Here is a 23,340-nt window from a genome sequence, read left to right on the forward strand (position 1 = left end):
AAACAGATACTATCACAAAATGTTTAACACATTTTAATTTGCTCATATTCAATAGTACTTGCTGGATATTTTTTTAAAATTAAGGTATGTTACAAATTACAGAGTTTGCAACCAAAAGCGAAGAACTGTAAGTACTTTGTTTGAGCTCATTATCTATCTTTACTTAAGGATGAAGCAAAGTTTCATATTCAGCAATAGTCTGAACGTTTTTGGAATATACTATTGGAGCAGTATAGACAATTCCCAACTGACAAACACTGTTCACGTCCTCTTGGGCTATTACTACAGACATTGCCAACAAGCAGCTTTTTTGTTAAACTAAAAGGTATTATTTGCAAACTTCAGCAAATTCAATTAATTCTTTCATTTCTTCTTTCTTTCAGTTTCTGACTTTGCGTTAGGTCAGATGTAGGGGCATTGCCACTATAGTGATACTGCTCTCTGAATATACTCACTTGAAAGACTGGGGGGTTTTTTAACCATCAATAATTACATAGCAATTAATTGCTGTCAGAAGTCACCTGAAGTCTATATCCCATCACCATTGACAGAAGTTCCTTTGGCCCCATCCATGACCTGACGACCCCTTTGCAATTTGCCTGCAGAAAAACAAGGTTCTCATTTCCATAACATTTTCTAAACAAAGGCTAACCCTAATAATAAGGGCTATTACTTTATCAGAGTACTCTACAAAAAGCAAGCTTATTACATCTTCATATTTATAATCTCATATTCCCTTAATCCTCTCTACTTTAGAGAAGAATTTTAAAGTCCAAAATGCTTAAGAATCTTGCACTTTTACTTTGTAGGGAAGCACCTTGTTACTTTGTGGTCTTATATGGAAAAGCTATCATAGAATCACAGAATGGTTTGGGTTGGAAGGGACCTTTAGAGGCCATCCAGCCCAACCCCCCTGCAGTGAGCAGGGACAGCTTTAACCAGATCAGGTTGCTCAGAGCCCTGTCCAACCTGACCTTGAGTCATTATTGCAACTAAAGAATTACATTTTAGGACGTGGACCTCTGCACAGTATATCCACTCCCAAAAAGAACTGTTTTATCTATTTTATGTTTATCTAGTCTCTCCTTCTCATCTTCTACATGATAGGGTATTAGTTTTATTGACTAAGATCACATACGGAAGATAATCCTAGAATTTATGTTACACGTTTGTATTTTACTTTTATTTTTTTTTACATTATTCATCAAAATACTTTTACAGGCTTTTTAAAGCTACCTGTTCCTAAAAAGCAACATAGAATCATATCTACAGCTCATATCAACAGGTTTTAAAAGGCAGTTAGGAACATTCATATGGGTTATGCTGTTTTTAATCATTACTCAAAAATGAACGTTAATGTTTAGTAGTCAAGTTATCACAAACCAATTCACATAAAGGAACATACGTGCAAGATATAAGTTTAAACCATTACCATGACCAACATGCCTTTGCTTTCAAAAACAAACTGGAGACCTTCTTTAAAATTCTTTTATGAAGATAGCAAGAAGGATGAATCTATTAAAAAAAATGGGTAATTAACAGGAATTCTCTATTTCCAAATACAGAAGTATAGATTTCCCAGATGATTTATAGGAGAATTTTACATTTTGTCTTGCATTTAAAGTGTGAGAATATAGAACACAGACAAATGTTATGACATAAGTGCAGAAATTCTGAGCAAGTTTAAGTGCCAATAACTATCACCAAACAGTACTCACTCATATTAAAGAACTCTAAGTAGAAACTTCATGCCATTTTAATAAAATTCTTAGAAGTTGAACACACCTCCAGTATGTATGGAAGCATACAAAAAAATACATACCTTCATAGATGGGCATCAAACACTGGTATCTGCTGGCATCACTATCTTATTTATCCAAATTAATAGGTCAGTCAGGTTTGAAGGGGGGAAAAAAACCCCAAACCCTTCCTGTCTTGAGATGGCACAGCATTCTCTCAAGCATAATCCTCACATAGTTTAGCAAAAATACATCCAAATCGTAACACCTGAATACACTTTTTTCCCCAATAAAGTTTCATATTGTTATTGTCTTTCCCTTTTTTTCAGTTATATCCAGAACCTTTTAAAATTATGCACACTTTTAAAATCAAAGCACGCTGTCAGTACAGTTCATGGAACTTGCAGGTTTTTTTCTGTTTACTGAGATGGGCCATCTCACACAATAATACAAGAGCTGGGAGAGGGGTGGGAAAGGAAGCTATCTAGATAGCTGATTTCTTCCCACTGAACAACATTAAGAGTGACCAAAAACCTTTGCGAGCATTTGTGAAATAGATTTAATGAAATTTAGCGTTAAGCAGGGAAGAAATGATAAATAAAAGATCACTAAACTTGAATTCTAACTCTCCAGCTGGTGTGCTGAGTCTTCACAAGCCATTGTGAATACAACATTATAAATCCTTGGAACAAGAATTCCTAGAAAGAAAAAGAAAAGAAATCTAATTTGTTCCATGCTCAGCGAACGCAGCAATACCTTCTGATGTTTCCATGTGCAAAATTTTAAGGTTTTGATTCTGAAAGCACCTTGAGCAGGCTTCCCAGTCTCTTCAAGAGTCAATCCAAATCATCTGAAGGATTAGATTTTCTTGTACAAAAGTGCTATAATGCTCTTTGAACTGAAAAGCAAGCTTTGGACTCCTATCACTTAAGAAAATCAGACAGAAAATTTCTTTCCCACTAGGTCTGCAAGACAAACTACAAGGCACATCCTTTTCACTTTACTGAAACAAGGAGTCTGGTGCAATAAAGGCAGAGAGAAAGATGGAAGAAAAAGTTACTGTCCAATTTACTTCTGATATCACATTCTCAATAAAATAAAAAGGTGACTGTCTGCCTCATCTCTCATCACAGACTGTCTGCTAAAACAGCACCAAAACACTGTAGAGGAGGAAGGGTATTAATGGTGATTCCAGCACTGCTATTGCATTATACTTCATGTACTGCAGAGTCAGACATCAGCTGTGGAAGAAGCCTCTCTACCAATGAGTAGTTGTTTCTACAATATCTTTTTCAATCTCTGGTAAGTTATCTTCAAGCAACTGAAAAATGAAATTTCACCTCCTGGAGGATTATTTCTAGTAGTATTCTGCTTTAAATCCAACAGGAACTTACACCTAGGTTGTGTTTCATCAATTCCCCATATATTTATTTAAAAGTCTTAATTCTGTGATTCTACCGATGATTACACCCAAATATTTGCATTAATATTTTTGCTTTTACTCTCTGTCAGGCATACTTTACATTGGGTTTTCTTTCATTCTGATCTCAATTAATTTGTCTGAATCTTTCTAGAGTTAGTTTCAGAGTTAGCTGGGAGGCAAATTATTTCATCATCCATAAATTTTTCAGACATTTCTACTATTTCATCTTTTTCTTGATACAGACTATAAGTTCTTGACATAAAATTTATCACGAACTTTAGTTTTCTGGACATTAGAACACTCACCCAAATATAAGTAAATAAAATACAAATCACTTACACAAAGCAGACAGATCCAGACTCAGATGTTTGCTCTATCTCAGGACAACCTTATCAAACAGGCGATTTTATTCATCACGGTGTCACCACATTACACAAACCTGATAAACTCTTTCCAGTTAAGCTTTTGAAACATAGCACAGACTGCCAAAGTTTCAGGTTTTATTGCACAAGGTTTTTTTAATGAAAACAAACCCAAACCATTTAGTATAAATAAGTCAGTCAGTCTGGAGCAACCCTAGTTATTCCCACTTAGCCAAGAAAGTGTAACAAAGAGCAGGATGAGGAAAAAAGCTATGAATTATATTAGTATCTTAAGCACTCAAAAATGGAAAATAATTAAGCAGAAAAAAAAACTTAGTTCATCTGCACTCAAAAGCTACATTGATTCAATTGAGAAAGATTTAGCTTAATCCAGCTGAAGATTTTAAGCAAATAAAGTATTTATACCTGGCTCGCATGTTTCATTTTGAGTCCTTAAACTCATTGATCCCCAAGAATGTGCAAAAACCACATCATGCCACATCAGGCCAGCCAGGAGAAAAAACAAACAAACAAACCCCCCAAGCACACCTCCCCCCGCCCCAACCCAAAAAGCAAACAAGAAAGGAGTTGAATTCATAATCTAGTTTGTAGAATATTAGTCTTGATTTGGTATTTAGCCAGAAGTTTACTAATTAGAAAGGAATGCTATCACCCTGAAAAGGTGGTGATACAAATAGAAAAAGCACCATAATTGTTAGTATCAGTGTGGTGACTACATGGATTGATCCCTCTTTTCTTTATACAGTATCAAAAACAGAAGAAAGTGTTATGGTAATTAGAAGTTACTTAAACCATTCCAAATGATACAATGCTTATTTCAACAAATTTAAGAGCTACGCTGTACTTGGACTAAGGAGGAGTAGATGTAGTTTCATCAGAGGAATGAAGACTCCCTGTACTTGCTATCAAGGACTGGCAATAGCTACAAAATCACTGTCTTGCCCAGCTGTGTTTTCCTACTAAGGGCACCAGAACCAGCTCACTGACCTGAGGAAACTTGTCTCATACTCTTAGGACCTATGTACTTAGAGGAGCTCCTGGTAACAAAGATTAATCAAGTGCCAAAGGTAATCATCTCAGTTACCAAAGTATTAACAAAATTAATCTCGGAAGTACATAACCATCTCAAAAGCAGAAATTATTTCCTGCAAGTCATGAATTGAAAAATTTTCTGTCTCAACTGGCAATTTTTTTTTTTAATGCATGCTGCCATCAATCTACCAAAAAAGTGTGATGCAACAAGCATGCAGCTACCAAATATGAAACTAAGCTGAGACTGAAACTGGCAGCGGAGTAGCTGCATATTGTGAAGGCTCCATTTCACTGATTGTTGAAAGAAAAGCTGGGCTTGCTCCTCCTTGGGGTACAAGTATTTGAGGCCTTTTAGAATGCATTTATGTTTCTTGTAAAAAAGGTGCATATATAGAGTAAAAACTATTCTGAAAACTACTAGAAGAAGAAAGGCTGGATAGTTGTGAGCTTTTATGTAGGAAAGATGAAAATACTTACATCTACACCTGCACAAAATGGTGGCAAGTCAAGTAGAGATTTTCTGTAGCATTATTTCTATTACTGTTTTAAGATTTTATGACTATAGCATCCCGGTGCAAGTAGTTGCTATTAACCATATAGTTCTGATACAGCTCAATAAAACAAAATAAAAGGAGTATCATCAAAATACTGTGGTCCTGAATCTTCTTGTAACTTTTCTTGGAGAAATGCAATTCCATGGAATTCAGCCAATATTTCAACACCAAATATCAGAGTTCATCCTTTTATTCCCCACAACTCCCACCCTGCCCTGCCCTCAGTGTTTGGAACTTAAATGTTGTTGAACACTTACCCTTCCAGGGACCAGTCCGGAGACCAATCAGGAGATCGATGATGGGAGTGTTCAGGTGATGATGTTCTTAATGTAGAGCTTAACTGATACGAGATTGTACGATTCTGACGTCGAAGCTCCTGTACAGCACATTCCCTAAATAAACATTATTTTAGAGTGAGACTAAGCACATTTCAAAAATCATCAAAATGATCTCATAGTCATTATCATCTTTTTTTTTTTTCTATTTAAGACTGTCAGCTTTTTTATTTTATTTTAAAAGGAGATGTGGTGTTCATCATATACTTCTCTGCAGAACAGACTAGTGACTCTCTCTGTTATTTCTCCCTTACTCAGATTTAGTTCTACATATCCATTGTCTCTATTTTCCCTAAAAGACAGAAGTTAGCAATGGTTGCTGCAGGTTAAACTCTAAAAACTGTAAAAATCTCCAGGGAGGAAGAGCCTAATTTTAAGGTTATTCACAAGTCTGCAACATAAGGACAATCACTAAAATCAGCAATGACATTAACATAAGAACAGTGTTGCTTGCAGTATTCTTGTGCTGTTTGAGTTGGCAAGGCCAGTGGACTAGAGTCTACCTAAAGGGCCCCCCGGAGCTGGTGGATATTCAAGAGATGCTGGCTGGACTCCCCAGCGAGAAGGTTGTAAAATGGCAGGCTAGTCATTTTGACTGCAAGAGGTGGGGCTTGGATACTGGATCAATCTGTAACTGCTTCATCTGGGTGTAGGGGGAGGAAGTACATGGGATTGGATCATACATTGGAAAATTTTGGAGGTACATACTCATCTGGGATGCTGGTTTCAGGCTGCCAATTGTTTACATAAGGAGAATCTAGTCTGGATTGGATTGGGAAACCACTAGGAAGGGTGGCTACAACCACCCCTGAGTTTCAGTATATAACCCCGGTAAAACCTGGACAATGGTTCATTATAAATGAATGGGTGTACTGGGAGGATAGCACTGATCCAGGCTGGAAAAAAGGACTCCAAGTTGCCCAAACCCTTGCAAATGAAGGTATAACTAGGACTGCCTGTATGGTATCGAACTGAAACTGACTCCAGTGTGACTGAGCCATTACCACAGACCTACCTATGGAGCGGGCCACTGAAGCAGACCACCAAAACCTGCAGGAGAGGGATCAGATCCAGCACCAGCTCATGGATCTGAATCTAGAGGCAAGAAAAGGGCTTGCTCTAGCAGCAGGAGCCCAGCGAGACAGTAACAGTCTTCCACCTAGCTACCAACACCCATAACCTTGTGCCTGGGGAGGTGTCATATGCACTGTAAAGACTACAGAACCAGACTTATCTACATTGACTCCTAGTCTTCCTAGTATTATTGCTTTTAAGGGCTTTACTATGCACATGCTGTGCTGTCTTTAATGGTCAAGATGGTGCTGGCAATGGTGGGAAGCCAGAGTGCAGCTGCTTGCACCTCTCACAGGTAACATCACCCTGTAGAATACCAAGTTTCAATATGAATGCAGCAAAACTGTGACTAATGAGAAAAAGTAATTACAGGCAAGTTTTTTATCTGGGAGGAGACTGGGGCAGAGAAAGGGAGGTACAAGGGTAGTGAAAAGGAGGGTCAAGAAACAGAAAGGGATAAAAAGATACACAAGACATGTGAGTGGGGCTGTCCAGGGTACCTGACAGTCAGTCCCTTTGCTTGCTCACCACAGCCAGAACAGGACAATAAATCAAACCTGTTGTTTCCACATGACTCCAGACTGCTTCCGCAGCCAGGAGGACAGGATGGATGGGGAGGTGCTTTTCCTGACTCACAAAGAAAAACCCAGACAGATGGATTAAGCCTCCCAGTATCACTGTGTTGGTGCTCATTCAAGTCTGACAGCATTGGCACCTCCACCTCCTAATTTTAGGCATTATTTCATTTTGCACCAAGGCAGTAAATCAATATGACTAGCTAAGTCAGTGTTAGAAAAAAAGATATCATCTACCCACTTCTTTAAACTAAGAACAACAACAACAAAAAACAGTCAATACTCACATCTGCTGCTTCCATTATACACTATCATGATACTGACTTTAATGATAGTATTTTTCCTTTCTGGCTAATTTTCTGGTTTTCACTTGCCAGTACCAGAAAAATAATTTGGCTGTAATAAGCCAGCTTGGAGCTTTAGCCCCTTTCCCTGCAAGCAGGAGATAGATACCTGCTCTTGTAAAGCATGACTTTGAGGAAAAACAGAAAAGAAATAGATTTCTTGTAACCTTTGCGGGACATTGAAGGGACACTGTTTTGATTTTATGAAAAAGCCAAAAAAAGAAAAAAGCTCTACCCTTTCAAAGACAGTGAAATCTAACATCAGCCTCAGATCTTTATATGACAACATTTCAGTCTTTGGTATCTAAGATTCCTGCATACTGTTTTTGCAACTGACTTACACACTGCATAATGGAACCTAGATTTGTTCTTTCCAAAACAATTCAGGTAATTACGTTTGCAATTCTCTTGAAGTAGAAGAGTTTTCATTTCAAGAATGAAAACTGGCGATCTTTGCCTCAGCATAGGCTTACTCTAATACTTGTTTTGCTAACCAATTGTAAAGTAAGTGTTGACACTATTGCAACTATAAGCAACCACATGAGTAACAAATTAGCCTTAACTAGGAGAAGAGATTAAGTATGGAGGCTGATTCAACTTTCTGCCAATGAACACCTCAAGAAGAAACAGTTGCAGTCCCTACCAGGGAGCACCCATACACCATGAGATGGATGCGCTCACACAGGGGGAGTAGAGAAACAACAGTCTGAAGAAAATTTCTTAAAAGAAGAGTTTCTTTTAAAACAAAGGTACTCCTGTATTAGCACACAGTCTGGCTCATCCTATGCAGCTGAAGAACCACAAATGATGCTGCCTTTTAAACTGACTTGCACATCTAACCCAAAAGTTTTGCAGTTTTTACCATGACATCAGGGTAAAGGACAATCCAATCTGAAACTGAAACATACACTGAGACATTTAAGAAATCCATCTTTAAAAGACGTAACCTCAGGTATAGAGATGCCCCGTCCAGAACCCTCATTCTTACTTATGAGAGAACAGAGTATCAACAAAGTAATTTACTACAATTAAACAAGACACCTGATTCTTAAACCTGTTCTATAATCACATCACTCTGCTTCTTTTAGCCATCTCTTTTACATACCCAAAATAATGCCCGACACTGTAATATTTTATCCTCAATACACCCATGAAATAGAGAAGTACTGTCATTTCACTGATAAGAAAACTATTTAAGACACCAAAACTACATAGATAAACCAAGTCATGAAGCAGCCCAGGGACTGCTCTCTGGTACTCTAACCAAATCATACAAACCAGCTTGTACATATTGTTAAACTCTCTCCCCCTCCTCCACCTCCGCCAAAAAAAAAAAAAAAATTTACTTTGGCCATACTGCCATTTGGGAACCATCCCTAGCACATTCTGTGCCCCAAGCAGTACCTGGGAGAAGGCAGGTTGGTATGGGCTAAAATCATTCCAGAATGTGTACTAACAACTAAACTGCATGGATAAGTATACAGTTGTGTGGACCTCTCAAGTCAGTGCTCTGACCTGGTTTAGTTCACTAGTACAGGTGTAGCCAAAAGGTAGCCATTCATACTGCAGAACTAGTAGTCTATAAATCACTTGTCTAACCAACTAGTGACCTAGACTCTCACTATAGATCAAGACAAGCATCACTATAAATAAGTGAAGACAGACGAGCATCTTCAGGAAAGTGATCCATCCCATCCTAAACCAGGCAATTCCAGAGGGCAATTTATCTCACTGTCTCATTCCATTGGCTATAAAGGGAACCTAGACAACTAATCTAGACGGCATGTATAACAGCTACGCAGACTGAATTCAGTGACATGAATAGTCTCCGAACAAACAGGAGATGTACAGCAGAGCAAAACCAACTTTGCTGTTTATCCTACCAATTAGTCTTAGTACTATATTGCATTTCACCCCAATTAGATGCAGGAAACACAATACAAAAACATATACTTGCCTTTCAAAGCGCTCAGTCCCCAGCTGTCTTTTGGTGATATCCAGTTCAGACTCTAGCTGAGCTGCTCTATTTCTGAGCTGAGTAAAATCTTGACTCTGCACAGCACTGTAAAGTCCATACACTTTAATTAGACAGCAACTATAATCCTCCAAGTATGTTACCAAATACAGTTATCCATAATTAAAAGGGCAGCTGTACCATGCAATTGAGATTAAGAAGATTTTTTGGAGTAAAATATAACACTACCCAGAAAAGTCTGTTAGGGTATAGCTGAGGAATCAGTAGCAGGTTTTTGGTATCTTCTGCTATTAAAGTAACCAAGGTACATTGGACATTTGAAAATGAAGCCAGATATAAAACCATCTGTGTGTATATACACTTAGGAAGAATGAAGAAACCTGCAATATTCTCCTGGTCATTTACTCACAGTTTATTTTCTGCTAAAGAAAGCTGTTCCTTGAGAAACTGAATTTCAGAGTCTTTTTCTTGCTTTGCTATCTGTGACTGAAATTCTCTCTCACGACTGGACACAAGCAAAGACTCCAGGTTTTTCATAGATGCTCTTTCATTTCCCAGTTGTTTTCTCAGCAGCTCTATTTCAGAACAGGATGACTCACACTTGCTCTGCAGCTAAACAAAGATTTTAAAATTTTATCTATCTATCTATCTATTATGGCAACCTTAAAAAAAAAAAAAAGACAAATAGGAGAAAAAGAAAAAAGGAAGTCTGGGATCAATGACAAAAATTTGCTTTCACTCCACTACTGTTATTAGGATTAGCATTATATTTGCCCTCAGTCAAATCCTGTATCAGATTTATAAATTCACCCAATGTATATATCAGAATATAGATATCCTTGATAGAAATGACAAAATGCTATGAAATATATGGATGAATGGATACAGACTGTATACAGGGAAGCGCTACATTTTGTTGAGGCAAGAAACTACTGATTAACCATTTGCATGCAGGAAATGACACCTGGTATAACAAACCAATATCTGCACCTCTAGCAGACTGAGATCACACTTATGTTACTTAAAGGAGCATCAAGAATAAATTTGGGGGAAAAGAGAAAATGAGTAAAATCCAAAACGAGATTAAGCATCTATATATCTTGGGGGAACCTGAAAAAGACGAATACCCGTAAAACCTAGTATGTTCCACTGAAAAGGGAACAATGGATGTACCTGAGACATAACTACACAAAAAGAAAAAAAAACCAAAAAAACCCAAAAAAACAAAATCCCAGAAACGGTGAGTCAGGAAAATCTGTATTGAGTCAGCCACATGATGTCCACATGGAGGCTGGTGACGAGTGGTGTTCCTCAGAGGTCTGTACCGGGACCAGTGCTGTTTAACATCTTCATCAATGACATAGACAGTGGGATTAAGTGCACCCTCAGCAAGTTTGCAGATGACACCAAGCTGAGAGGTGGGCCTGTGTGAACCTCGTGAGGTTCAACAAGGCCAAGGGCAAGGTCCTGCATCTGGGACGGGGCAACCCCTGATATCAATACAGGCTGGGGGATGAAGGGATTGAGAGCAGCCCTGTGGAGAAGGACTTGGGGACACTGGTGGATGAAAAGCTGGACATGAGCCAGCAATGTGTGCTCGCAGCCCAGAAAGCCAACTGTATCCTGGGCTGCATCAAAAGCAGCGTGGCCAGCAGGTCGAGGGAGGTGATTCTGCCCCTCTGCTCTGCTCTGCTGAGGCCCCACCTGGAGTGCTGTGTCCAGCTCTGGGGCCCTCAGCACAAGAAGGACATGGAGCTGCTGGAGCGGGTCCAGAGGAGGGCCACAAAAATGATCTGAGGGCTGGAGCACCTCTCCTACGAGGCCAGGCTGAGAGAGTTGGGGTTGTTCAGCCTGGAGAAGAGAAGGCTGTGAGAAGACCTTACTGCTGCCTTTCAGTACTTAAAGGGGGCCTATAGGAAGGATGGGGGCAATCTTTTTAGCAAGGCCTGTTGCGATAGGAGAAGGAGTAATGGTTTTAAACTAAAGAAGGGTAGATTTAGACTGGATATAAGGAAGAAATGTTTTACAATGAGGGTGGTGAAGCACTGGAACAGGTTGCCCAGAGAGGCAGGGGAGGCCCCATCCCTGGAAACATTCAAGGCCAGGCTGGACGGGGCTCTGAGCAACCTGATCTGGTTAAAGCTGTCCCTGCTCGCTGCAGGGGGGTTGGGCTGGATGATCTCTAAAGGTCCCGTCCAACCCAAAGCATTCTGTGATTCTACAGGGAGACAGAAAACTGCCTGTTTTAATCTTAGCATAAGAAACTAGATACTATTTTTCCTTCATCTTTTTATGTATGCATTTTAGTATGTCTGACTGAGTCCATTTGGGGTACTGCAAACACTGTATTTTGCTCAAACCTAGGTTACATTAAGCACGATAATGCTCACCCAAAGTTCACAGTAAGTCTATGAACCAAGACTTAACAAACACCCCACCTCTCCAGCACATTCTTCAGAATTTTCAGGGGATAACCATTTGTGTGTTCAAACCAGGAAGACACTAAGAGAAAAGGAGGGCGGGGAGAGGAGGGGGGTGAAAGGGAACAGAGAAAGAAGAAGAAAAAAAGAAAAAGAAGGAAAAAAAAAAAGCAAAAAGCATTTTTCAACTTTCCAAAGCAAAACTCAAATGATCTGGTTTTACCGAACTAAACTAAAAGGTATCTTCAGTCTAAAGATCCAATTTTCTACTGTCAATCAAAAATCTAGTTCCTTTGCCTATAAACAGTTTTGATATTCTACTTTTGTATTTTAGAATAAAAGAATACTGAAAACTGTAGACAGCATAAGTTATAGAAAAATAAACAGTATGAGAAACACTGAAAGAATGTTTAATTTCCACTTCTGAATATACATATGCTGCAATCTAGTAATGCAGATTTCTGCATTGGAATACTATGTAAAATAAGAGCCCTGTCTGAAGGTTGTCCATGGCTGATGAAAGACTACTGGTTGAAAAGTATGAAAACATTAGTGAAAATTTCCCAGCTTCAGACTTTTCTCCCAACTCTCCAACTGCATTTCTGCATTTTTCTCTCCTGAAACCATTGCTGCTCTCCACAGTCCCAGCAAGGCCCTTCACTGACAATCTCACAGAAGGATCCAGAAAGGCTTAGTCATATTAGATCTCACAAAAGCTTCAGAGAAACATCATATGCTGGAAATCTTCCCTATCAAAAGCATCATAGAGGATTCCACAAGCATACAAAAGACATCGCACACATCTGGCTGGAACAAATAACCAACTGTCAAGCAGCAGCTCTACCCATGGCGTATGGAAAAGGCATAAAGGTCAAAAGAGAATGCTGGAAGCCTGTAATGAACAAGGAACTATCTCAGCTGGAGCAAAGAACGGACAGGACAATGATAGAATCACACTGAAAATATCTGAGTAATCTGAGTATGTATGAACAATTTGTCAGAGTTTATCCAAGCTGAGTATTTAAAAATTTGCCTATCAAACATTAATTTTGTAGTTTTTTGTAAAAATCAAGGACAACAGAAAATGATTTTCAAGAAAAATTAAGGAGAGATTATTAAAGCGTTATTGATGCTTCCTTCCTAAAACAGCCAAGCATTTTGAAGTCCATGTCAAGTTTCTTTGCTAAAAAAGTACTCCAGCTATGCTGCTTACTTAGTGACTAGATGTAAAATCCAAGACATCTTTCAAGAAAACAACTCGTAATTTTAAGTCCTGACTTTTGAGTACTCATAGTAAAACCCTGCAAAGCAGTCAGCTTTTCAAATAGTATACAGCATCCACCCTCTGAGTAGTAAACCCCTGAGGAATGCCAAATTAAACATTCAAAAAAATTGAAATACTAATCATCAATAGGGATTTTTTGATCATTCTAGATCCCACAGTAGACTTGGATCACTTAAGTGTAACGTTAACATCAACTTATTTTTCTAATATATTTCACATACCCTTTCTACTTTCTCTGCTGTGTAATTTAACTGCTGATTTAATAATTCTTTGACTGCATCTAATTTAATGCAAAGTTCTTGTGTAGATGTGAGATTTGCAAGTATACAGACTCTCTCCCGATGTATGTTTTGAAGCTCTCTCCCATTTTCACAAAAGACTTGCTTAAGGCAGAAATCTGAGACTTGCATGCTGCTTCTGTTGTTAAATGCTACAGTAAAGCTGTATCAGATAGTCAAAATTCTACTGCAAAGAAAATTTAAAACTGCTTCCAAAATCCTACAAAAATATCTCTATGTAATTGTGGTGAATTTTAAGAGGCAGCAGTCATTTATTCTGGAATAAACTTTAAAGTTATTTCTTTAAATAACTCCTGTATGTAAAAACTATAAGAGGTCTTGCTTCTGACAGCAAAATCAGCTACTGACATTTTAAACTCTATTCCTAGAATCCTACTCCTTCTGCAGAGCTAATAAGGTTCAAAATTCTGCCATGGGCCCCATTCCATTTTCAGATTAGACCCTCTTATTTTAGCAATAAAATGTATTCTTGCATGTAGATGATCGGTGCATGCTGAGATACTGTCAGTCATATTTATACTGCTGTCACCCATAAACTCAGGCATGACTACGAGATGACAGAAGTCACACTAAAGAAGTCCACAAGCCAGCAGCAGCAGTTCTGACTAAAGGCATTCAGAATTTTTTATATTTTAAATGAACATAGCCTAGTTTTTCCCTTTTTGAAAAATGCCTGTACTTTGCCCTATGACACCTGACTTGTATTTCTGATCACTTTTAACTACTTAATTTTCAGTAGCTGGCAGAATGAGTCTGGGAGGTGGTTGACAAAAGCAAAGGCAGAGACAAAACACTGTGGCTTCCTTGAAGGATTTCTTAGGAATGAGACTAAAAGAGATGATTGTAGGGGGAGCACGTCACATTAATTCTAGCTCTCTCTTGCCTAAAAAAGCACAAGGAACACAGGGCACTGCTAAGCATGTTAAGATTTTTTAATAAAAACTTCTGTGGTTTAGATCATTTGCTTTACATGTAACTGCTATGAACCTGAACATGATATCCATCTGGAATTCTGACTCAATTTGTTGACACAGTCTTCATGAAAAGGCCTGTTTATTGTGATACTTAACAGCAGGCATGTGGGAAAGAATTAGAAAAATTAAATCCCTACCCTTTTGAGACTGGCTGGACAAACTAGGACCATGTACCAGTTTCATTATATTAAAAAAATTACAAAATCTGCCACATGATCTTCCTGTGCTGTTTTGCTACTGTTATGTTCTCATCCATTTCCTGAACAACGGCAGCTCAGTTCCTCCTAAGTATCTAACGTGCATGGGTAGTCCTCAGCAGCCTACATGATATTCAGGAAACAGAGATGATCTGCAACGAAAATGGTAACAACCCAAAACCAGAAGATAGTTTATATGTTCGTAACGTATTTTCAAAGCCATGCTGTGCATGCCCCTTTAAGTTCTTCAGATTTTCAAGTGGGAAGAGGACCTTTGGGACACCTAAAGCAGTGGAAAGAAGGTTGAAAAGCTGAAAGCAAGAAAAGCAGGGACAGGAACATAACAGGTGACAAAGCTCTAGGTATGTTTCAGGTATGCTGTGGAGTTGTGTGTGACATTATGCCTTCAGTCATTCCAAACATGAGAGCATTTTATAACTTTTTTTCCTTGAAATATGCTATTATTTTTTAAGATTTTTTTTTCCCAAGTGTGACTAGTGGAATTCTAGTCATGTTATTAAATAAACTCAAACTCCATACAGTTCATTGTAGCAAGTATCTCTAAAATATGAGAAGTGGCATTAAGCATAATTTTAAACAGCTGCAGGTTTAAAATACTACCAGACCACTTCAAGGGTGATCTATGAAAAGAACAATTTCAACTTACTTGCTTCATCTCTGTTTCAAGGGACTCCATTTTCTCTTTCAACCTGCGGTTCTCAGACTGTGCTAATCAGTGCCCATCTAACAGAGCTACAATCTGCTTCTGCTTGATGGCATTTTGCTTCCCAACTTTCTCCTTGTTCACAGGCTTTGTGGTAATTCTCCAAAAGCTCGCAGTTTTCTCTCTCCTAACACATAAAGCTTGTTTGTTTAACAATTTACAGTAAGCTTCACAAAATAGGGATATCTATACATCTACAGGTATGACATGTATTGGATGTTCTCTTTCCATTTAAAACTTTGCCATTTAGCCAAAACATTGAGAGACTTCTCAGGAACCAGTTTTTTGTTCAAGATGGCTGCATTTCAATGCTCAAAAGACATCTGTTAAAAATGGCTAAATTAACATTACAAATATGAGGTATAGCAATATACTGCAGAAAAAAAATTTTTAACTATTAATCCCATATGATAACAAAGACAAGTCTCTGTATTATTCACTGTCTGAATTCCTAAGTTTAATAAACACACACACACACATATATAAAACCACAGTGAAATATACTTCCTTGTGTACTGCAAAAACAGCTAAGGAAGTGTGTTCGAACTATTAAAAACATGTTAGTAGAATGCAAATAAGTTTCAGCTAGGAAGCAAATTCTTCTATGGAAATATAGTTAAACTTTCAGTTTTAGATAAAACAACAGCTTTTATTAACAGGTTTGATCCATATACTCACTTTTGACTTCAGTACACCCGTCAGCCTGACAATATCTGTGTTTGCATCCTGGGCTTTCAACTTCATATCATCAAGCTCATTCTGGTACTTTGCTAGTTTTTTATATAGTACCTATGAAGAAACATTTGTTTCATGAAGTATACTCTTTGCACCGTTACAAAAAAATAGAATTAGTGTGTATCTAGCACCTATGGCTTTATTAACTAGTTATTTAAAGGTTATATAAAATCTAAACCACACATATTTCTATAAATAAAGTGAGCAGAAACTATTTTCAAAGACAAAGCTATCCTAAGCAGTAGAATAAGTGCAGAGAAGAGTGAGCAAGTATCAGAAAACCTAAATGAAGGCAAGAGACTGAACAAAAAGAAAAAAACTGAACATTACACAGTGACGAACCACTACAGGTATTAAGCTTAATTAAATATAATTTCTAGCTGCTTGGAAAACACATTGATGCACAAGCATTGTGTGTGCATGAGATGACACTTTAAAGTATTTTAACCACATTAGTAACTGCACAAACATAAGTAACACAGTAGATAATATAATGTTGTATTACAACCAAGTATTTCTAGAATCTTTTATGCAAAAGGAATGTAAATACAATACTATTAGTAAAGTTTTGAATCTTATTAAAGTGTGTACTGTGTGAAATTATTAGCAAGTCAAATTCATAAGCTTTTAACTACTCTAGGCCAGTCACAGCATAGTATATGAAATACTCGCTGCCTCCTTTATAGTACTTTTCCATATAAGCAATAGTTATAACTGCCACAGTGTTTTTACATGAAGATCAGAAAAAAACATTAATTAGTTGTTCCTCAAGATAAACATCTAAACCATTAGATAAGAACAGCTGGTCCTCTGTATACAAGTGAGCTGAGCCATAAGGGAAAAAACAGAGTTTGAAAAATGAGCTTAAAAACTAGTTTGCAGATTTACTTCAGATGAGGGCCCACCAATTCTATGCACTACTTGAAAAATACACAATTTTCCTTTTTAGTCAAGGGTGCAAATATACCTGATTTTCTTGCTTAATATTAGAAAGATGCTGTTGTAACCTGTCATTCTCCAGAGCTAATGATTCTCTGTTCTTGTCAGTCTCTGCAAGTTCTTTGTTGGTTTCTTGTAGCTGTTGATGCAAACTGGTGATATCTTTCTCACAGATACAGACTGCTTCAGCAGATTTTCTATGCAGCAAATAATAAATACTTCAGGTATGGTGGTACCACCCAACCTAATACAAATGATTGCTTTTCCAGTGGTTAGAGTTTGCAAGTCATGAAAAAAAGCTATAGCATTTTAATATTTAATAGAGTAAAAAAAAAAAGTATACATGAGCACATTTGATGATTCAATTTTTGAGTTAATGTTATAAATTAATCAAAATTTGATAATGATCTTGACATTTCATCCTTACTTTGTGGAATGCTCCAACTTGGAAATCAGAATCTTGAAATCTGAAATTATTTTCTCCTTAAAAAGAAATATAAAATTAAAATAAACCTCTCGCCACTCCTCAGTATAAATGCAAAAAAAAATTTAAACAAGATTATTTATATTTTCCTTTTATTCAACTAGCTGATTAATTTAACTATTTAATGCAAAATGGATTGTGGGTTTCCAAGTTTCATCATGTACTGTTTAGAGCTGAAAATTCTGATAATCTAATATGGCAAATAAAGAAACAAATATCATTATCTTCTGCAGAATATAATAATTTTAATTAATTTTTTTAATCTTTTGTGGTTCTAAAGGTAGCATATGGCTCACACTCCCAAAACGAAATTATGTCTCCTGACTATTAGGTAAGTTATCACAGCTTTTCTACAATGAATGAACTACCAGAGTCTGGTAGTTTGTAATTGATAAAACGAGAATTCCATGACGAAGTATATTACTTTACCCCCTTGTCTTTGGATACAGATATTAAAAGAAGCATAGATAGGTTAAGGAAATGTCTTCCACTGGAGACACAAGAGAGGTGAGAGACAGTCATCTCTTCTCTAAAATGGACACCATTTTACAATTTACAGTTTTAAAAATGCAAAGTCAGTGCTTATGGAAACATGATTTTAGCTTGTCCTACAATATCTTTTCCTTAAGATTTTGTTAAAAATCAATGCAAATTCTTGAGTTAACAATCACAACAGTTAAAAAATTCCTTATTTAGTTTATCCTAAATCAATATCCAGGTGACTTAAGCTGAAGTGAAAAATAATGTTTCAGAACTAAGAACTAAGCAGTTTCATTATATAGTTTGAAATCACACTGTGCAATATGCTGTAAGGTGAAAAGAATGTAATTCAGATGCTTCTTCAATGACAACAAAGGCAGTATTATTTGGCACCCTGCATCTTTAACATCAGTGGACCCCAAGGAAGAATTTAGGCTAAAATTTATGATAAACAGAATATTTTATTGGCTAATTTACTCTTCTCCACTTCGGGGAAGTACTTAAAGTCTACTCTCTTGATAAGTATAAACCATACAAAACATCAAACATGAGCTGCTCAACACTGCTCAAACCTACTGCTGTTGAAATCAACATGAGTTGTATCGTTGCATTGAAACTAGAGCAGAACTAGGTCAGCACTGAGCACTGTTGCAGATACCAATATAAGATAGGTGTGATGACTCGACAGATCCTTTCCCGATTTACCTTTTGTGACTATGTGACTATTTACATGTTAGAACATACTTTAATTGCCAGACTTTCCTCAAAAGCAGCAGTCTTCTTTCTTCCTTCTTCCACACGGTCTTGCAAAGATGCCTTCTCTTTACCAAGCTGTTTAATTGTTTCTTTCAAAGCACAGATCTCCTCTTGTTGTACAAGACTTTGTCTTGAAAAGTTACCTGGATGCAATCAGAAAGGTCTCATTTTTATTAATTCAACCCATTTGAAATAAAAATTCTTTTGATACACTTCTGAAGCATAAAATAACATGGCAAAAGCTCCCCTTCAAGAAAACACTGAAGCATGTACCTTTTCAAAACATAAATAAATCTGACTGATATTTGCAGAGCTGCATTCTTCCTTAGATCAAGGCTCAAAACAAACCTATTTTTAAACAGCAAATGTTTAGATCATTAAAAATAACTTTCTCGGGTATTATAACAATAAAGGCTTAAACAGAATTACAATACCCAGAAGCAATATGAAGACTACAGCATCTAATGACTGATGAAGTAGAAGAGATTGATATCCTGGTATTACAAGTATTTCAGGAAAAAAATGGCTTTTATTTAAATGAACTTCACATAAAAGCAATGCAATTATAAAATTCAACACCACTTAAAAATTGCAGATAATGAAAAAAGCAATCTACTCATTACAAAATCAAATGCTACAAGACGTATCTCCCTATCTTCATTCAGCTAATAAGGTGTTACACACTACATTTAGCTTTAAATGGTCAGAGAATCAATCCTTATATGATCTACATACATTGCATTTGCAGAGAAGAACCACAGAAACCCTCCTTACAGTGAACCTTACATCTCATAAAAACCATGCAGGCTGCAAATTACTCTTTAAATATCAGTGTAATTTGGTTTATTGAATGATAGTTATTAACCACTTCCAGGAGATAAAGCATCTGAAGTAAAATGATCTGTAGCTCAGTCTTTCAGGGACATCATAGCACATATTCATATTCTACTTTTTCCACAGAATCTTTCCCTATTTCAAAACACAAGATGAAAGGCGCTGAAATTTCCACCTTATATTTTTGGATGCATGGCTCTGGAACCTGCTAAGACAGTGGCTCAAACCTGGCTCTAAAGAAAATTCTGATGGAGCAGCTAATCCTGGAAACCATTTCCAGGCACATTAAGGACAAGAAAATCATTAGTAGTAGTCAGTTTCACCCCGGAGAAATCATGCTTGACCAACTCAACAAACTTCTATGATGAAGTGACTGGTGTGGTAAATGAGAGGAGAGCAGTGGATGTTGTCTACCTTGAATTCAGTAAGGCCTTTGACACTCCCATAAGATATTCATAGATGAGCTGTGGTCATATGGGCTGGATGAGCCAACAGTGAGGTGGATTGAAAACTGAATGGCCAAGGCCAGAAGGCAGTGATTAGTGGCAAGAAGTCTAGTTGGAGACTGGTAACTAGTGGTGTGTCCCAGGGCTGAATACCGCATCCAGTCCTGTTTTACATCTTCATTGATGGTCTGGATGATGGTGCAGAGCGTACTGTCAGGAATTCATCTGATGACACAAAACTGGGAGGAGTGGCTGATACACCAGAGGGTTGTGCTGCCATCCAGAGGAACCTGGACAGGCTGGAGAAATGGGCTGACAGGAACCTCATGAAGTTCAAAGGGAAGTGCAAAGTCCTACACCTGGGAATGAACAAACCCAGGCACCAGTAAACACTGGGGGCCACCCAGCTGGAAAACAGCTTGGCAGGAAAGCTGGGGATCCTGGTGGACAGCATATTGAACATGAGCCACCACTGTGCCCTTGCTGAGAAGAAGGTTAATGGTATACTGGGCTGCATTAGGGAAAGTATTGCCAGCTGGTCAAGGGAGGTGATTCTTCCCCTCTATATTCAGCTCTGATGAGACACATCTGGAGTGCTGGGTCCAGTTCTGATCTCCGCAGTACAAGAGAGACACGGACATACCGGAGAGAGTCCAGTGAAGGGCCATGAAGATGACTGAGGGACTGGAGCATCTCTCCTATGAGGAAAGGCTGAGAGAGCTGGGACTGTTTAGCCTGGAGAAGGCTCGGAGCGGAATCCTATAAATGTATATAAATACCTGAAGGGAGTGTACAAAGAGGACAGAGCCAGGCTCTTTTCAGTGGTGCCCAGTGACAGGACAAGAGGCAATGGGCACAAACTGATACACAGAAGGTTCCCTCTGAACATCAGAAAACACTTTTTTTACTGTGAGGATGACCAAGCACTGGAACAGGTTGCCCAGGGAGGTTATGGAGTCTCCTTTCTTGGAGATACTCAAAAGCCATCTAGACATGGTCCTGGACAACTGGCTCTAGGTGGCCCTGCTTGAGAAGGGCATTTGGACAAGATGACCTTCAGAAGTGCCTTCCAACCTCAACCATTCTGTGATTCTAAGCAAGGGTGTGTTATCAACATTTTACAGAGGAGGAATGGAGGCACAAAGATCAACTGAAAATGCTATCTGATTATTTTGGATGTCCAAACTGTGAAGTAAATTTTCAGGATAGAAAGTATTACATGTTCAAAAAAATCAACCATGGATTGCTGCTACAGCAGTGACTAATTCAACATTTTGAAAATTAATGACCAAAGTCTCAAATAAGGCACTCTGAGAATAGGTCATATGTATAGTTTGTGAGCAATTCTGAAAAGTTTGGTTGTGCATCACCCCGAAGTTCTAATGTACAGACAGCAATCATATAAAATACTGCATAACAATATTTAACAGTTTAAACAGTGTGCTTTCTCTTTCTGCAATTACCTGCTTTATTCACTGTATTTTCGGCTAAGGAGAAGATCTGATAGACAAGCTTGCTTCACTAGACAACACTGATTTACTCCCTACAAAACTCTGCAAAAGTTGGTGCAAAGGCTCCTACAGAAAAACACCACATGATAGTGTAATTAAAAACAATACCATAAGTTAACCCCCCCACACACCCCAACCTGGGGTTTATTTATTAAGTAGTACAGATGACCTTAAGACTGGCATCCCCAACTTTTTAATGTTTGTCTCTGAAATAAGTTACTTAATTTGTGTGAAAAACAAAAAGCGCAATTTGAATTCCCATCACGTGGCACGTGACATAGAAGACAAACCATCAGGGGACTATACTGCTGTTCCCTCTGCAAACAAGCACTGGAAAGAGACACTTTGACAAGTTAACATTATTTTCCTGACAAGAGAAGGTAACACAAGGCTTGGAAATCCCGAATTCCATTCCAGACTCCAAAAGGGAAAAGGTTCTCTAGTGGGCACACATACTTTCTTTCAATCTTTTCCAATTCCACCTCTCCAAGAAGATACCATTAGCTGCTCATCCTTTCTCTTCACTCTGGTCAGCCCCAAGCCTTAAGGTCTCTCATCCTAGATTCCTTCCCTACTAAACCTAAATTCCTAAATCCACATTTTCCATCTCAATCTCCTTTTACTTCCAATGTTTCTCCTGCTTTCAGCTTTATTGTCCAAGTCCTAAATATTCTGTGTGTATAGCTGCTCACAGGTTCTCGTCATGGTACATGTCCATTAGCTCCATTCCTATCCACAATCTCTGAACTAGTCATCCAATTTTAAGGATCCTTCCAGTCTCTTTAACCACTTCATACTAGCTCTCCTCACTGGATGTCTCTGATCATTCCTCACTCCCTCCCCTCTATTTATTTATTTTCAGTCTCTGATCTCTTGCATTGCCGCAGCTTTCTCTGGTGCCACATCCACACTCTGTTTCTCCATTCACTGACTCCCAATCTCGCCATTTCCTACTTACCGTCTCTTCTAACAATGAATCCTCCTTGTCGCAAATCCTTTTCCAGCCAATATCCCTATTCTTCACTTGTCTCCTGGCTCTTTAACTTCACTTCTCCTACCTGTTTCACTAGGATTATGCTGCCTCATCCAAATTGTAATCTCAGTATCCTCTCTCTATGGATCCTGCAGTTAAAACCTCTCAACGGTCTTCTCTCAGTACATTCTCTCCCCATACCTACACTGTAGTTCCTCTCTTTCAGCATCTTGCACTGTTATCCCTGTGGTGACAGGATAATACCACAATACAGACAGTCTCCATTAATTTCAAGATTCTTTGCCTGGACTTGCCTCACAGTAATGAAAAATCCTAAAGAATCTAGATTGGAACATGCTTCAGTCAGATGATATGAGACCTCAGATGTCAAATTCTGAAAAGTCTCTATTCAGCTTTAATGAACTTTTTGGGGGGTTTTTTTGAGGCTTAAAATACACTTCATTTGGACACATTTTCTGGGAATGATCAAAACCATGCAACAACACACAGACTGACATGCCTATCAAACATTAAGTCCCTTACTTTACTGTCCCAGGGGTATAGAACTTTTAAACAAAAGATGTGGATCTTAATGTGGACAAAATATCTTTTTCTCTAGCCTTCTCAGGATTGGCTTAGACACCTTAGCTAAAGCATTAAAAACCATTAAGTTCACTTTGAATGAAATGCTTATTCATTTGAATGAAATGTTTAAATCCAAATAACCAGAGTTTGAAATGGTAAGCAACAGAAAACAAGATAGTTTAATAGCATAAGGCAGCTCTAACATTAGATGTCATTATCTACAGGTTAGCCTTATTTTCCCGTCAGAAATTCAGCACTGCATTT

The 23,340-nt window shown here is 38.0% G+C and overlaps 1 protein-coding gene across 1 annotated transcript in view; it reads right to left on the minus strand.

Annotated features, from left to right (window-relative positions):
- Positions 1–1,454: 1,454 nt before the first annotated feature.
- TSGA10 (testis specific 10) overlaps positions 1,455–23,340 on the minus strand; it is a 36,900-nt gene continuing 15,014 nt past the window's right edge. The window contains 10 exon segments of the mRNA XM_075725304.1: positions 1,455–1,515; positions 5,389–5,523; positions 9,417–9,521; positions 9,844–10,046; positions 15,277–15,340; positions 15,342–15,460; positions 16,012–16,122; positions 17,036–17,204; positions 17,435–17,490; positions 18,716–18,870. Of these exon segments, the coding sequence (XP_075581419.1) occupies positions 1,455–1,515; positions 5,389–5,523; positions 9,417–9,521; positions 9,844–10,046; positions 15,277–15,340; positions 15,342–15,460; positions 16,012–16,122; positions 17,036–17,204; positions 17,435–17,490; positions 18,716–18,870 (1,178 nt within the window).

This window comes from Pelecanus crispus, chromosome 1, assembly GCF_030463565.1.
Source record: "Pelecanus crispus isolate bPelCri1 chromosome 1, bPelCri1.pri, whole genome shotgun sequence".
Taxonomy (NCBI): domain Eukaryota; kingdom Metazoa; phylum Chordata; class Aves; order Pelecaniformes; family Pelecanidae; genus Pelecanus; species Pelecanus crispus.